The 16,876-nt window shown below is 37.6% G+C and overlaps 1 protein-coding gene across 1 annotated transcript in view; it reads right to left on the bottom strand.

Moving 5' to 3' along the window:
- DEK (DEK proto-oncogene) overlaps nt 1–16,484 on the bottom strand; it is a 29,089-nt gene extending 12,605 nt beyond the window's left edge. Inside the window, exons 1-7 of the mRNA XM_045811708.2 lie at nt 16,324–16,484; nt 15,773–15,932; nt 12,720–12,821; nt 12,353–12,462; nt 11,214–11,308; nt 10,086–10,206; nt 5,297–5,485 (exon numbers count right to left, since the gene is read on the bottom strand). Coding sequence (XP_045667664.1) covers nt 5,297–5,485; nt 10,086–10,206; nt 11,214–11,308; nt 12,353–12,462; nt 12,720–12,821; nt 15,773–15,923 — 768 coding nt within the window. The 5' untranslated portion in view covers nt 15,924–15,932; nt 16,324–16,484. The remainder of the gene's footprint in view (nt 1–5,296; nt 5,486–10,085; nt 10,207–11,213; nt 11,309–12,352; nt 12,463–12,719; nt 12,822–15,772; nt 15,933–16,323) is intronic.
- Between the last annotated feature and the right edge of the window lie 392 nt (nt 16,485–16,876).

Here is a 16,876-nt window from a genome sequence, read left to right on the forward strand (position 1 = left end):
ACAGCACTTAGTATACTCTCAATGTACTGAACTGAATAATGTAAAAGTGATAACATGTGAAACCCCTACTTTAAAAATCTCTCAAAATATTTTGAAAATTTTACTAATTATAGCAAACCCATTATGTGGCATTACAAAGGAAAAATGTTGGAGGTATTCATGAGTTAACTAACATTTTGTTATTTAATCAAACAAGAGTCAAGACTTGAGTCTTTCATCAAAATATATGGGAAAAAATTAGGTGATTAAGTTTAGAAAAACTTAAGAAAAGGCTAGTTTCCAAATTGTCATGGGATTTATTAAGATTCTGGCTTGTTGTTTTTGAATCTGCTGTGAGTGGTTCAATCAGAACCATCCAGTATTGTAGTAAGTTTTAATGCGAAACAGACAAAAGAGAAACAGACAAAAATTGACAGCTGCCATTCATTTCAGATAGTACCATGTACTGTGATCTAATTTTGTAAAAGATTAATAGAAATTTTTTTAAATTTGAAGAGGATTTTTTGTATCTCTGATAACCATGAAGGTATAGAATCAGAGGAACGACACAAGCAATTTTTGAAGGAAGGCAAAAAAAAAAAAATCTCGGGAGAAAAGGCTTACCTATCTTTTATAGGCAGCAGGGCTCTTGAAGGAGGGTCTCCAAAAAAGACGCCTGTCACAGAGCCAGAATCCTGTCCTCACAGCAGAAAGGTTGTACTGGGTGAACAGATGAACAAAATAAAAATTAGCTTAAAATACACTGTTCTTTTAACAACTTGGCTGAGATAACTCAAGAATGCCAAGAGTAAAGAATGTGAAAGGCTCATTATATTTCACAGAAGATTATGAAAGCGAGTTTAAGTCTAAGATTTTATTATGGTGATTATTCAACTTTGCCTTCCAGCAAGAGAGTTTAATAATTTACATGGTTCTGTAAATCCTCTGATCAAATTATGAGATGGGAATGGGAGGGGGGATTCTTATTTTTTAGAACACAATTAAGGACTAACAAAACTTTTACATTCACCCTCCTACTATTATCAAATAATTCCCTGAATGGTCCAAATATGTTAAGTTTATCAAAAACTATAACTGGAAGTTTCTCTGATCTGGCCAACATTATAGGATGGCTCACTCAACATCTTTATTCGCCTTCCTCCACAGACACAAGAAAGCTACCACCTGGATCTTAACAGCTTCCCCTGCAGCTAGAGGTAGAGAGGTAATAAAGTTCTGGCCAAGTGAACATACCCGGAGATCTCTGATAAAAGGCATCCCTTCTGGGGGAAAAAAAACCGAAAACGTTACTAGAAGAAAGCCTTTCGCTCTTCTCTGGAGCAGGGATTCAATGCCTAAAGGTAACCCTCATCTTGTGATCATGAGGTGAAGTACCACATTTGCAGATGGTGGCTCTAGAAGAAAGAAGGTATTCAAATTCTCGATACCTTTCTTGAGCTAATATACTGGCTCCAAATTGCCTGTCTGTGGATTTCTTGTCATGAAAGAAAAAAGAACTCGTGTTTTGGACATTACTAGTAAGGTTTTTAAGTATTTATAGTTGAAGACATTCCTGATGTATGGGAGCATTCAGATGAATTTTAAATTTCAGTTTGTTGTATACTTTTCTAACTATAAGAATGTTATAAAAACACTAAGAAAAACAGAAGAGTATTAGAATAAAATTTTAAAAAACTAAGTATGCTTTTAAGGGTCTAAGAGATTATCAGAACTGTTTTCTCCAAGGTAGGAAGCATGGCTTCTCTCTGTACTCTCCAGTACTTCTCTATGCCTAAGGTCTAACACCGTGGTCAATAACATACCTAAGCATGGTTTAATCTCACTGGTTCATTTCAGCAATCTTCTCCTAAAGATGCTAACCCAGTACAGGAACCAGATGATTTTCAGAATAAGTTTATAGAAAATAACTAAACCTGTCATTTTCCTATTCCCTCATTTTTAAGAAATTTTATCTACACTACAAATTCCTAATTCTAAAATGCTCTCCTCCTACTGCCCTAAGAAGAAGCAAACGTCCAAAAGCCAAGACGGTAAGTTTAAAACAGTTCTTTTATAAAGTCACTCCTGGAAAGAAAGAGCAACTTCTTATTGGAGTTACTTCTAAAGAAAAGGAGGATTTAAAACTGCTGTGAACCACTCACTGCCTATCACAGAAACAGAGCTCCAGGTCCAGAGAACCTCCAACAAAATGTCTTAGCAATTATTGTCAGGCTTAAATATGACACATTTTCTTACAAAAGACTTAAAAAACCCTGACAATTATTTTAACTATGTGGTTTTCAGTGACTTTTAACCCTACATTTAAGAGATAATCAATTTACTTATAAATATCCTAGTCTTCTACACAGCTAAATAGGAAAATGAGCAGGTGAATGAGTAACATTCAACCTCAGGTAACTGGTCAATGGACAACTATAACTTAAACTGGATTTCTGCTTGAGAGTCCTGACTTAAGCAATATGATACAGATTATTTAGTCCAAAGCCCTCAATTTACAGAGGAAACCAAAGACAACATTAATCTACCTAACTTCATACTTACTGCAGGAATCTAAAACAAAATAAGAAAATATTAATCAGGGAGAAGTCTTATTTATAAAGGGAAAATCTGTCTCAGGAAATAACAGAATAAGTAATATTAACTTAGCAACTTTCTATGGAAAGAATCAACAACAAAATTCTATGTACAGGCAATTCACAACTTTTCCAATCAACCTGTAACTGTTCTTTACGGCCTCTTAGAAAAAGAGGTCCTTTCAAAGTAATAATCAAGTGCTGGGGCGCCTGGGTGGCGCAGTCGTTAAGCGTCTGCCTTCGGCTCAGGGCGTGACCCTGGCGGTACAGGATCGAGCCCCACATCAGGCTCCTCCACTGGGAGGCTGCTTCTTCCTCTCCCACTCCCCCTGCTTGTGTTCCCTCTCTCGCTGGCTGTCTCACTCTAATAAATAAATAAATAAATAAATAAATCTTAAAAAAAAAAAAAAGTAATAATCAAAACAATGCCATTTATGAAGTCCCTAACAAAGTTACTACTTAACTGAGTCCTCAAAAAAATGGAAAAATAAGGGAAAATAGTTACCATAGAAATACTGTTCCTCCTGCTAGTACTTACCTTTCATAGGAACAGAACCGGTAATAAAGTTTTTGAGAATAGTCCTAAATTTGAGATAGCCTTTAGAGCCATGAATAATAGACTTATCAGGAAAAGAAAAAAAAAGAAATATTTCTCAGTCCAGATTTTATTGGACTGTATTTTACGAAGTTCGTCAGTACTAGCCCAAACAGAAAAACCAAAGCAGAGAACAGAGAGTTATGATAAAGCATTTATGTTGTGTGACTTTATGTCTGTAAAAGCCTATTTGTGCTTTCCTTTTTCCTGCATGGATTTTCGCCATTTGACCTGGGTTTCTAGCAAACGATCCTTTCTTATGGTCCTGCAGAAAGGCTGTGATTTATAAGTGGGGCAGTTCCACCTGTGATCATTGTCCAGGAACCAATATGGTTACAAGTCAGAGGTCATCTATATTCACAGACTTCAAGTAATTCTACTTAGGACAATAATCTGGAAAGCAAATAAGAAAATGAGTATAAAATACCCTCACCTTTTAACATGCATCTTAGTAATGACAGGAAGATTGGATTTAGGAATATTACATATGATAAAAGGTTATCTTAATACTAATAGTAATAGCAGCTAATACTTACATAGTACTTGTGCCAAGCACTGCTCTAAGTGCTTTAAATAAAGTTACTGAAATCAGCCCCTTTGTTGAGGCTGGTACTGTTATCAACCCTATACTACATATAAGAAGCTGAGGTATAGGGTTTATAAGTAATCTGCACAAAGTCATACTCAAGGGTGCAGCTGGGATTTGTACCCAGATAGTTTCCAAAGCCCATGCCCATAATCACATTGCCTCTGGAAAAATTAGATGTTTATATTCTATGACAACTTTTCTTTAAATCTGCTTTTTAAAAGGTTTGAGGAAGCACAGTGACTACATGTAGTAATAACCCAAAAATCTGTTGAATGAGAATGGTTACTACTGCAAAATTGCTATTATTATAGATTCACATATAAACAAACATGTTTCCCTCTTGATGTCCTTAAAATCTATTCCATAAAAATTTTAGGGCTGAGATCACTCATCTTCCCTTGCTCCAAAAATATATTATGAAATACCTGCTAGATTTGTAATATCCTTTTGTAAATTATGAAGCATTTCATATTTAGCTTTATAGGAGTCTTTATAAAATCTGACATTAAAATAATCACGGATTTTAAGTACCTAAAAACAAATACACATATACAATCAGAGTTCATCACATCTTTTTCCTTCTAATCCAGTAGTTACCAACTGGAGGTGATCATCCCGCCCCAACCCCGAAGGACATTTGACAATGTCTGGAGACAATCGGAGGTTTGGGGGGGAGGGGTGCTATTGTCCTCTAGTGGGCAAACATTCTAGAATGCACAAGACAGCCCTCCACAACAAAGAAACACCTTGGCCCAAAAAGTCAAGCCAATTAATCAAGTCCCTAAATAAGGAAGATGACCCAATTTACAGAGCAAGTTCTGACCACTGAAGGAGACACCAAAACAAAGTTAAAACAGAGTCTACCAAAACACTATTAGCCATAATACGAAATCATCTCCTTGACTGAGGATATGTATCAAGGAGAGGGTAAAGCTAACTTTTTAAATGGTTCAGCAGCTCTCTTCTTCCTGAAGTTTCACTTGGGAAGCTAAATATTCTCAAAATTTTACAGATACGCCCAAGTAAAAGAAAATGGCAGGCATTCCTAAGTGATACAAAACCTGCCCACCCATCAAATAAACTTCAAACACTGTTCTTATTAAATAATCCCCAACAAGTTGAGAAAAACTGGGGTCCTTAAACCCCCCTTTTTTGCATAAAACACAACAAAATGGCTGAAATCAATCCTAAAATATTAACAAAACAATTCTCAAACAATCTGCTTCTTTAGATTCCCGTTTAGTATATGCACTGCCTCCTTCCCATGTACCTACTCTAATCTTCAAGGTCCAGTTCAAATCCAGCCAACCTCATTCTTCCAACCCCAAGCTCTCACATGTCCATAAAACCAAAAGCTCCATAAGGGAAAGAAAAGATCTGTACTTTTTTTGTGTCTTAGGAATTAAAAAACAACCAATATGGTACTAACAGTTTCTAGAATCTGTTTTCTAGTTACACCTATCACATGACAGGAATATTTAATGCTCCCCACGGAAAGAAATGAGAAAAAAAAAAACCAATAAACACCCAACATTTTACCTCCTCTTCACTTTCTTTATCTTCATCATCTGAAGACTCTTCCTTGTTTTTCTTTTCGTCTTCATCACTGCTAGACTCATCTGACAGAATTTCAGGACATTTGGTTCGCTTAGCTTTCCTTGCCATTCCAGAACTGTTCCGTTCCTTTTTGTTGCCTTTGCTAGAACTTTTTTTAGATTTTGGCAATGGCTGTATACAATAAAATAAAGATAACACCAATGAGCTATTATATTTCCAAGTCAATCATTTTTGATAACTACTTATCAACTCATTCTTGTTCCTGTCTCAAGTATTTCCAAACTTAGCAGTTTTACAGAGAACAATTCATCTTTAAAACGTCAAGTTGATCTTTTTGTCCGCACTACCAATACCCTTTCACTTGTGTTCTAACACCTAGGCAAGACTCTTCACAAATGTGGAAATACATACTGTGTCCTGTGGGTTTTTTTTTTAGATTTTATTTATTTATTTGACAGAAAGAGACACAGCCAGCGAGAGAGGGAACACAAGCAGGCGAGTGGGAGAGGAAGAAGCAGGCTCCCAGCAGAGCAGGGAGCCCGATGTGGGGCTCGATCCCAGGACCGTGGGACCATGCCCTGGGCCGAAGGCAGACGCGTAACGGCTGAGCCACCCAGGCGCCCCTCTGTCCTGTGTTCTGACATGGGATTAGAAGCCCAAGTACACACTGTTTTAAGCTCAGTTATTTACACTTTATCAGGCTATTTTGAGTTAGACTTGTAAGTTATTTTACTCCTATAAGCATTAAAACTGTCAATACCAGAGGAGCTTCTTGCTTTAGAGGCTCCTCCCATCAAAAGACTGGAGCCATAAATAAAGGAAATAAAACCTCATTTTCACATCCTGAATTTATAATCTATATAGTTTATATTCATATTACCTCCAGGCTCTACTTTCAGTAATGCCAGGATTATATTCTCATTGATGATTCTAAATATGCAATTAGTGTCGGGTATGTTAATTATGAAGCTAATTAAGAACCACGAAATACACGTATTGCTTTTACTCCGGTATTTAATTAAACCACGCATATTGAAAAAGCAGAGGTCACGTGAGGAAACAATTTGATTATATTAACCAGCAAATTTAATTCTTAAATGCTTTCTTAGGGGAGTTTATTTGCTAACTTATGAAACTGAAAACCATAAAATAACCTTGCATAAAAGATCTGAAAAGATATACCCTGAGGAATTAAAATTTCCAAAATTATAAGTATCTTTTTGTTTTTATTTTTGCCTATATTATTTTCTACAATAAGCAGAAACAGTAAGAAAATTCCATAACATAACCTTATTATATACAATTGTATAAACATTAGGGGTAACTTTAGGCAAAATCTTTCATGAAGCTAGCAGAACCACAGATTCTTTCTTTCCTAGAAACTTCCAGTCTTAAAGGTCACCATCACCTGCACAAAAATTAAGAAAAGGTGGCTGTTTTGTGTTATGTGGTGTTCTCAGGCCACGTACAATCCACAAGATAGCCTCTAGCTGCCCCAAAAAACCTATCCTTCCTAAAGGCAGGCTGGGCAACAGCCAATGTAGGTCGCTTCAGAAATTTTAAGTTAGTAGACCAATGATATTTCTCAGAGGGGTTCTCTATAAGTTTTTATAAAAAACTTCCTTGAATGTACATAGATATCCTTGTTATGTGACCTGTTACTATTACCAACTAGTACAAGGAACTAAATCCATTTGGATAAATTCTTTGATCTCACTAGAGAAAAGGTGACTCTCACTGTCCAAACTCTCCCTATTCATTATATGAAATCCAGGACTCAAATATATTAGAAAAATGTGGTATCCCTTACTATCTCATTTCAGGAACCAGATACAGGCAGTAAGACTATAATCTGTATATGGAATCAGTAATAAGATGATGGATGCAGGATAATCCACACAGGAAGGGGAAAAACGTTAAATCATTCAAGTAACCAATCAAGAAAATTCAATTTCCAAAAATAAATAAGGAGCTTTAAAAAAAAAAAGTAACAATACATATATATATTTTAGAGCTTTCCTATACTGGTTCTAAAAATAGTTGAGTCTATTAACCAGAATCCAGTGTCAACAGCATCATCCCTTTTTAGAAACAAATCTGAAAAACAGACAAGCAAGGTAGAAGTACCAAAAAAAGATAGTAAAACAATGTTAATTCAATAATTTTATTATTATGGAGAAAAAATTAGTACTAATGAGTTTACAGTGTTTTTCTTAAATGACAGAAAGGTATGGTAGTGTAGAAAATAACTTGATATTGGTATCATTAGATTAAGGAGTAGTTCTCACAGAATCAGATACAGAAAGTGGGTGTAAGAGTTGGACTCTGTAAGGCTAAAAGAGTGGTTCTCAAAACATGGTTCATGCACCCCCTGGGGGTTTCCTGAGGCCTTTTCAGAAGCCCACAAGGTCCAAGCTAGTTTCATAATAATTTCAAGACATTATTTTCTCTTTTCGCTGTGTTGACATTTTTACGGACTCTGCAAAAGCAAAGATGGCCATAAAGTTGCTGGCACCGGAGTACTAATGACGGCGGAGGAAGCAAACTATGCTGGTCGTCACTATATTCCTCACAGCCACCAACCAGGAAGAAAAAAAAGGTGTTTCCTTTAAGAATGTCTTTGATGAGGCCGTAAATATTGTATTAACTCTCAACCTGTGAGTACATGTCTTTATGCAATCTGTAACAAAATGGGAGGTACACATAGAATATGTTTGCTACTTACTGAACTTCACTGGTTTTCTCAAGAAAAGATACTTGCACAACTGATCTGGGAGCTAAGCTAGCTACCTTTCCCATGAAACACTATTTGTGAAAGAACTGTAAAAATATGTCTATTCAGACTTAGGTACTTAAAAGGTGTGTGTTCATTTTGAACATGAGCCTGTCACTACAAGGAAAACAACTGATGGTATTTATTGCCAATGAAAAATTTCAAAACTTCACATGGATAATTCACAGCCATCACCATGAACTAACAGCCTCCCAATACCTAAAGATTCTTCTGATGAGATGGTGGTTGTATTAATGAATGACTTTCTGACATTGTTTAATGGAAATGTGCCCACATTTGGAAGACCTGCATAATTCAGAAAACCAAGAATTTCCAGATGGTGAATTCAATTACAAAACCATTGAAAAAAGGTCAAGAGTTCACTCACTTGGTTTCAGAGACCACATTACAACTAACCTTTAATAAACTACCGCTGTGGAGTGTTGGTATTGTATCAAAGGGGAACACCCATAATTATCTCAAAGTTTTAAAAATATTCCTTTTTCTAACTACTTACCTGTGAGAAACTGGTTTTCTTTACATACTTTAAGCAAAAAAATAACGTGCAGTGGATTGAAATGTAGAAGCAAATGAGAACAAAGCGGTCTTTTCTTAAGCCAGACATGAAGAGACATGCAAAAACATAAAACAATACCATTCTTCAAATTTTTTTCCGGAAGTATAGTTATTTTTCATACAAAATATTACTTGTGTTAACATGTAGTAGGCGTAGGCGTTACCTTAAGATTTTTTCAGTTTTTATTTATAATATAGTAAATATCAAAATAACCCATATAAAAGCTTCTGGAGTCCTCATTAATTTTTAAGAGTAATCAGGTCCTAAAACCAATAGTTAAAAAAAATCACTGAGGAAAAGAATATAAACATATCCCTCATAACTTAAGCAACTTAGTAATGTCTTCTGGAGAAATGGTATTCAATTTGTCACATGAAATTGTGAAGTAGAGGTCTGGCCATAGTAAAAGTTTACAAAAATAGATAATCTCTCATCTTTAAGCCAATTCAAAACACCAAAAACAAAAGAAAACAAAAGATTCAACATGGCCCTTGGGTTTTTTAGCTGCATGACAATTTACAAAAATATCCTTTATCAGCCTTTGCCCAGCTAACGGTAAACTGGACCAACAGCAGATAAAACCAAAGTCCCAGAGCTATTTTCTGATTCCTAATCTTTATGACCTCTCCCCTCACCAACGGTATTCCCCTGAACTCCTAGGTTCTCTAGATCTCTTCATAATTTCTTTGCTATCAAAATAAGGAAGAATATGAAAATACTTACTGATAAACTTCAAACAAACTGAAAATGCAGGGTGTCATGTACGTAACACCTCAATAGACATTTTAAGTCAGTGATGTCTTTTATTAAACAATTCAGGCAAACCTAATCTAAATTTAAGAATGGGGTAAAGTATAGGGCCATTTTACTTCCCTGTCTACCTCCTAGGCTCTGCTGATTCTGGAAACCCAACCCAAGAAACTTGTAAGAGTCAGCTTTTTTTTTTTCTTTTTATGTTCTATTTTCATAACCTTATTCCAGTGTCTAGAAAATACCCAGTTCTAATATACTCCCATCTTATCTTTCCTGACCTGGCTGAAGGTTGCATACCCTCCCTGACTACTCCAACACCTCACCCTCAACTCAACCTGTTTCTGTTCTTGCAGTGCCTTCTAGATATATAACCCTGGCCACTTAGTTTGTGTTTCTGTCCATTTAACATCAGTTTAGTGAATAATTATTTTTCTCAATCTTATACCTTTTTTATCTGATAAGAGAGGATATATCTGTACGGCTTCTAATGTTATTTCTATCATGAAACTATTGCAGATATGTCAACAGAGGCACATTCTTTGAATGTAGAAGGCAATACTGAAAATTGACAACCAATGCTGCTAACAAACTAAATTGTTCCATAAAAAAAGAAAGGAGAGGCTATAAATAATTGATTTGTTACTGAAATAATAAAAATTGGTCCTCACTTTGCCAGAAGGCTTTGGATGCATTAAGAAATTCAAGATCCTCTTCACCAGTTCACTATTTACACCTGATCTCTCCAAATCAAGAACCTCACAGATGCTCTTTAACATGGCATTTCTAAACCTAAAACAGAAAATGAAAGAAACCAAGTTTATTATGTAGCAAAGCTTATAAATATTCTCCACAACATAAAGACAATAGCTAAACAAACTGGCTCACGTACAAACATTAAAAAACATCTCATGTTTCTCTGAATCTAAAAAGTACTTTCCTAATAATCTTGACTAATGTACAAAATACAACCAGATATGATTATTAATAAACTGAAGACACCATTTACCAATTAAGTTTTAAAGATAGTAAAAAGAATAAACTAAGTTGGGGCGTTTGGGTGGCTCAGTTGGTTAAGCATCCGACTCTTGAGCTCAGCTCAGGTCTCAATCTCTGGGTCATATATTCAAGGCCCACGTTGGGCTCCACGCTGGGCATGGAGCCTACTTCAGAAAAAAAAAGTCAATTCACTAGGAAATAATGTAAAAGGTTTTTAGTACTATAAAATTCAAGGATTTGACAATTCTTCGGGTTGGTGATTAAGTCCTACATTTTCCCCTCAGCACTCCTACTATGACAACATTTTGATGAAGAAGTAGGCAATCATTTTTATTCTTTATAACTCTTAAATTATAGGGAATTTAGCAAACATAAGCTCTTAATATAACATCTTGCTTGCATTATGGTGAAGAACACTATTCCTATCAAATTGATTATCTTCAAAATAGTTTAAATGGTACCTGTAAGTTGGGGGAACAGAATGGCTGGAAGAAAAAAGAGTGGGGGAGTTTTTTCACTAATATTCCCCTTAGACCTAAATTTTGGACTATTTGAACAACTTGTGTATACAGTTCTTCCAAGAAATAGAACATTTTTAGACGTACGTTTTCAATACTCTTAATAATCACTCCTGGAAAGTACTGAACATCTCAAATTGATAGTTATGAAGAAAAGTCAGATCTTGGCATTTAAAGCAAAGAATTAGCAGTCTACTAAAAATGACTAAATGATCATATTTAAATGTTTAAAAATAAACTTATAACACATTGATCAAAACAATGCTTATAAAAATAACTTACTTTTTCAACATTTCTTCCTTCTTTTTATATTGGACACTTCCTTTTTCAAATGGAAAGCCACTGAACTGACCCACATTCTTCTTTAATGAGGACACCTGAAAATGTTTCCCTTATTATTAATGCTATTTATTACCCAGTAATAAGAAAAAAATGTACATAAGAAAAAAATTCAAAGCCAACATCTTTATTTTCATATCTATCTCCCACTTACAACAGTGGTTTATTCAACATTTCTTATTCACAACTGAAAACTGTACTTGTTACTAAAATATTAATGTCATACAAGGTTTAAAAGTTTAATTCTTTAAAAATAACAATTTCACTTTGAATGAATGAATTTCCATCTGGGAATTTTTACTGGCAATTATAAAACCACAACTAAATGTTATCTAACAATACTGGGGGATGTGGAAAGTTAGTTCTTAAAAAAAACTCCCTTTTCTTAAGTAACATTTGTTTCCCAAATCAGAGTCATGGATTTTACTCTTTGAAAAGAACAGAGGACCTCCAGAAGTTAATACCAGTCAGTAACAGTAAGACTTGTGTAAATTAGACTGTAGTGAGGACGATAGGAAATTATACCATGCTTCAGACATTTGATTCTAACGCCAAACTTCACTTTGCCCATGCATAACCCAAAGCAAAGTTTCCACAATTATACAAAATAGTGAAGTTGTATGTACAGTGTAATTTGGTAAATGAAATACTGATTTGTTCTGAGAAATTCCCCAACAAAGAATTACCACCTAATTTATCAGATATTAGCTCATGCAATGAGATAGTTATACTGTATCATTTATTCTGAATAGCTAGAAATATCCAAAAAATAAACTTCTTCTAATACATTCGAAAATCATTAAAAACAATTTGGATTTCACACTTTGAAATTTCAGTTTGGCAATAAAAACAACTACATTACAAAGCATGGATATTACAATACTATGTGCTAATATCTAACTACGTATTCTATGATAAATCATTTAATAAGTATAGGTCTCTGTTTGTTCACTAGTATGGTACAGAAATTGAACTAGTTGATTGTAGAAATCCTTTCCAAAACTAAAATTATACTTCCATTGTGAAGTATTTTAATACATAAACATGTTACTAGGTTAAAGATACCAAAAAAAGGTCTTAACTGTGCCTGGTCTGTTGTAAAGCAGTTTATGTAGATTTCTAAGTTCATCTGTTTTCTTTTTACTCAGGAAGAAATGTATCCTTTCAATTTCACAAAGTTTCTGCCCCTTTCCTAGGGAAAAAAAAAAAAAAAAACAACCACACTAATAATTAAATACCCATTATGACTTAATACATTTACAGTTATTTTAATCACAATCATTTTATAGCATAATTTACATATAGCTTTTGCTGAATAACGCAAACTAAATAAAATTATACCCATAATATATAACTACTTAGTAAACACTAAAAACTGAGCACTGCTGACCATCACTTTGTATATTTAGACATTTTCACCATAAAATGAAAAGAACAGAATAAACTTACCTTGTGCAATGGTAAATGGCTCTCTCTGTAAGGAAGAGACTTGCATGGTCAATCTCTCTACTTTTTTCTTTTCTCTCTTGCCTTCCACGATGAGACTCTTTTCTAGAAATTAATTTAATACTTCTTAAATAGCTAAAAGCTTAAAAAACATATTAACTTTATTGGATAAACTTTACTGGATGTAGAAAAAAACTGCAGAAACCTCTAATACCTTACTCTTCTTCTGAGCATGACTTTGAGAAGCAAATGATGAGAGAGAGATGAAAATACTTAATGATAACTTAATAGCATCACTGAAGTTTTTTTTAGAGTAGCATTTTACTTACCTGGCAACCTCACAAGGGATCCAGTTAAAAAAAAAAATCATAAAGCAAACAAACTTTTATTGAACTACAATTATTGCTAATGTAAGTCTAATCACTTTGTGAAAAATCACCAAGGCCCTCACTAAGCCTACTCTTTGATTAGACCTAATTCTGTTGATTGCGATTTAGTTTATGGTACATCATCAAACAGCAAGTTTAGATTGAGATTATAACAACTTCAAAAACATACAAAGAAAAGCATAATTCAGTAAGCAGATGAAAGAAAAGCAAGGACCTTAGCTAAGGCAGAGCAGCCTGCAGTTGCTATAAATAGGGTAAAATTCTGTAAGTTTACATTTACTGCAATTGACTGGGAGGACATTATTTTGTAATTTAGTAAATGTTTATATAACAATAGTCATAAATCACACTAAAAAAGTTAAATTGTTTATAGTACAGACTACTTTTAAAAAAAAAAAGGCTAGAAGATATAGAAGCTATACGTAAAAACTTAAAACACTGAGCTTAAATTTCCAAAATAATTTGTCTATTGAGATAAATGCAGATAAAAAAGAGGTCACTATATCACTAAAGGTCCTTTCGTTCATTCAACTGAATGCCTGTTTTGTGCAAAGCTTCACTAGATACTAAGAGGGGGGACGAACAGATGGTTAAGATACTGAATAACTTGAAAGAGATCACGTCTACTAGTGGTGATGAGACACAAACTACTCCAAGCAGCATATGATAAAACACCGAAGGAAATCTACAAATAACAGTTCTGAGTTGAAGACAGTAGTTATTTTTGGATTAAGAAAAAGGATCAAAACACTGGAGCTGGCTTTGAAGGACAGGTAAGATTTGGAGATGTAAGGATTTGCACAGAAAGAATTAGGAAGGATAAAGGGATTCCAGCAGGTATATTCTGGCACTGGTGTGCAGAGTGAAGAAAATGCACTCTAAAGCAAAACCTGTTATTGTGCTATTTCCTTTCCCTGAGTGATTTAAGCCATTTGCTCACCCTTGATTACCTTCTATAAGCTAATGACTCTCCTGACCTCTCTTTAGTCAAGAGTTTCAAATCAGCTTTCAGGGCCAACAACTGGACAGCTCCACTTCATGTCCTATAGGCCCAATGCAATGCATTCAAAACAGAAGTCATAATCATCTCCAAACCCGCTCACCTTTGTGAGTCCTATTTTTCAGAAAACAGTAATATTGTCAACTCAGTTGCCAAAGACAAGTCAAGTCAATTACACCCTCATTTGGCACAGACTACACTGCCTTGTTTCTGTGATGCCTCAGTAGTAGAATTAAATTTTCAGGGCTAACTAGGATAAAAACCTTTACAATTTTACTTGTTCCACGAACACCTCAAATAAGGAAATAGAACAATAAGCAATTAGAACAACTATATACTTAGGAGTATATACAATACCAATTCGAACAAAAATACCAATTCGAACTATCATCAGTTCCCCAAGCATTACTATATCGCCATGTGTAGTATTTTTACATGATTTCTATAATTTTTCCTGACACATAGGAATCCATCATCTAAGTGGTATCAAAGCCTTGTCTTTAAAAAGAGACTAAAAAACAAAAAATTGGAGGAAAAAACGCTGAGAAAATTTTGGACTAGTAGTTGAGATACTGCAGCCAATTTTCAGTTACTGCATTATGAATAATTTAAAAGTAATTTATATTTTTTTCTAAGCATTTTTGTATTTAAATGTGGAAGTGCTCCTTTCTCAGAACACCTACCACTTTGAACAAACGAAAGGCGTACCCTGTAATCTCAACCCAGATTATGTTTATAAAATGCTGACCATGGGCGCATTTAGACTCAACAGAAACTGACATTAAACCTGGGTCTGGAGAGAAAACTTCAAAGTTCTTCCCAAGTTTGGCTGAGCTGGAGCCACATGTTAAACAAACCCAGATTGGGTTAATATCACCGGAGAAAGCTAAGAACTGTGATAGGGATTTTTTAAGTGGCTACAAACGTTTTGGGAAGCTGGCACTGCCCCACGCGTGCTGGATAAAGTGATTCTGTACCACTCCCGAATTCTGTGAGGTTCTTCTGTTTCATGCCTCCAGGTAAATAATGGTTAATACTGCTCTTCTGCAACTCCAAAACTGAGACAGCTTTCGGAACTCTTTCATAGTTCACTGCTTTCGTATTTAACTACTTTCTCAAGTTAGCAACAGCTTTCACTGGTGTTTCCCCGTCAAAGTTAACTCCCCCAAGCCTTTGAAAACGGCCTCTGCGGAAGTTCAGCAAAGATATTAAGGTGGTCCAAAGATTTCCAGGACCAGCATAACTTCTTTAAGTCTTAATGTGTGGTTTCATGAAGGCCCTCGTAATAACGTCTAAAGGCAAAACACCTGTACTTAAATCAGCAAAAGAGGAAAATTTAAAACGGCTCTCCTAACAACTTTAAAAGCTAACGGTTTTAAAAACAGATCCGAAACTTAGAAACATCCTGTCAAATGAGAAAACGTTACGAACACGCACTGCTGGCCAGAAGTCAACGGCACGCCAAGATACGTAATAACAACGCTAACAAATATTTTCTACCAACTGAAATTCACCAAGTTAATTCTCTGCTATTGCTCGACGCCAAAAAGGGACAAATCTCGCAAACACTCTCGCTAGAGATCCGATTTAGCGTCTCCAGGAGCAAAAATGGGGCAGGAGAAAGGTTCTGTATGAAATCCATCACCCGGGACGCGACTTTCTCCTACCTTTTTCTTCCTCCTCCTCCTCTTCCTCCTCCTCGTCGTCCTCGTCCTCCTCTTCACTTTCCTCTCTGGGGTCGGGCATTTCGGGTTCTTTCTCGGACGCGGGCTGGGCGGGGGTTCCCTCTCCCTCTGCAGCTGGGCCCGAGGAGGACATGCTGTGGACCTGCGGGCGGGCAGCCACACGTCTTGGTCTCCTCTCTCCCCGCGGCAGGGACGGGGCGGCCACCGCTACCCGCCCGACGCTTCCCGGCCCCAGGACGCCGGGGGCCGCGGGAAACCCGACCTCAAAGTTGCCTCCTCCCGCGGCCGGGACAGCCGCGCTCACTCCCCGGGGACGACTTCCCTGCGGCTCCGGGAATTCCCGAGGCGGGAAACCGCGGGCGCCGCGCCGCCCCTCCCTCCGCCCGGCCCGCGCCGCCCCCCGCCCGCCGCCGGCCGCCGGCCGCCCCGCGTCCCCTCCCCCGCCCCAGGCCGACGTCCAAATGGCCGCGGCGGAGCGGGCGGGTGGGCCCGCGGCGCCCTCTCGGCCTCCCCCGCCCCGACACAGCCCTCACCGCCGGTGCCGGCCGCCGCGGGCCTGGCGCGCGAAGGCACGAAGAGGCTCCGGGAGGCGGCGGCGAGCACCGAGGAGGAGGCGCGCTGGCCGCTCTCTGGCGTGACGCTCGCGCCGCGCTCTCCGCTTCCCCGAATCAACAAGATTTTCAAAATGGCGGTTCGGGAAGGAAAGCGGGAATGCGGCGGCCAATCAGGGCCGCGAGCTGGGAGTTGGCGCGCGCGGGTGGGGGAGGCGGGGCGGCCGGGCGCCTCCGCCGGGAGCCCGGACCGGGGTGGGGCCGCGAGGGGTAGCCTGGGCCGGGGCCGCCAGGGCTGCGAGGCCTGGCTCGTGGGATGTCTGCTGGCGAAGCGTGCGGGCCGCGTCCCGGGCGGCCGGCCAGCCTCTGGGCTGATCGCGAGAACGCTAGGGGGCCTGCCTGGGTATTGTCCCCTCGGCTCCTTCCCGGAAAAGGGGGACAGCCTGCGCCCGGGAGGGGGCGGGCGGCTGGTGGTAGAGAAGTTCCCATTCCAGGAAGTCGCTACCTACAGTATGTCACAGAGGTTGAGGGGAAT

This window comes from Ursus americanus, chromosome 32, assembly GCF_024610735.1.
Source record: "Ursus americanus isolate L20-20 chromosome 32, mUrsAme1.1.p, whole genome shotgun sequence".
Classification (NCBI taxonomy): domain Eukaryota; kingdom Metazoa; phylum Chordata; class Mammalia; order Carnivora; family Ursidae; genus Ursus; species Ursus americanus.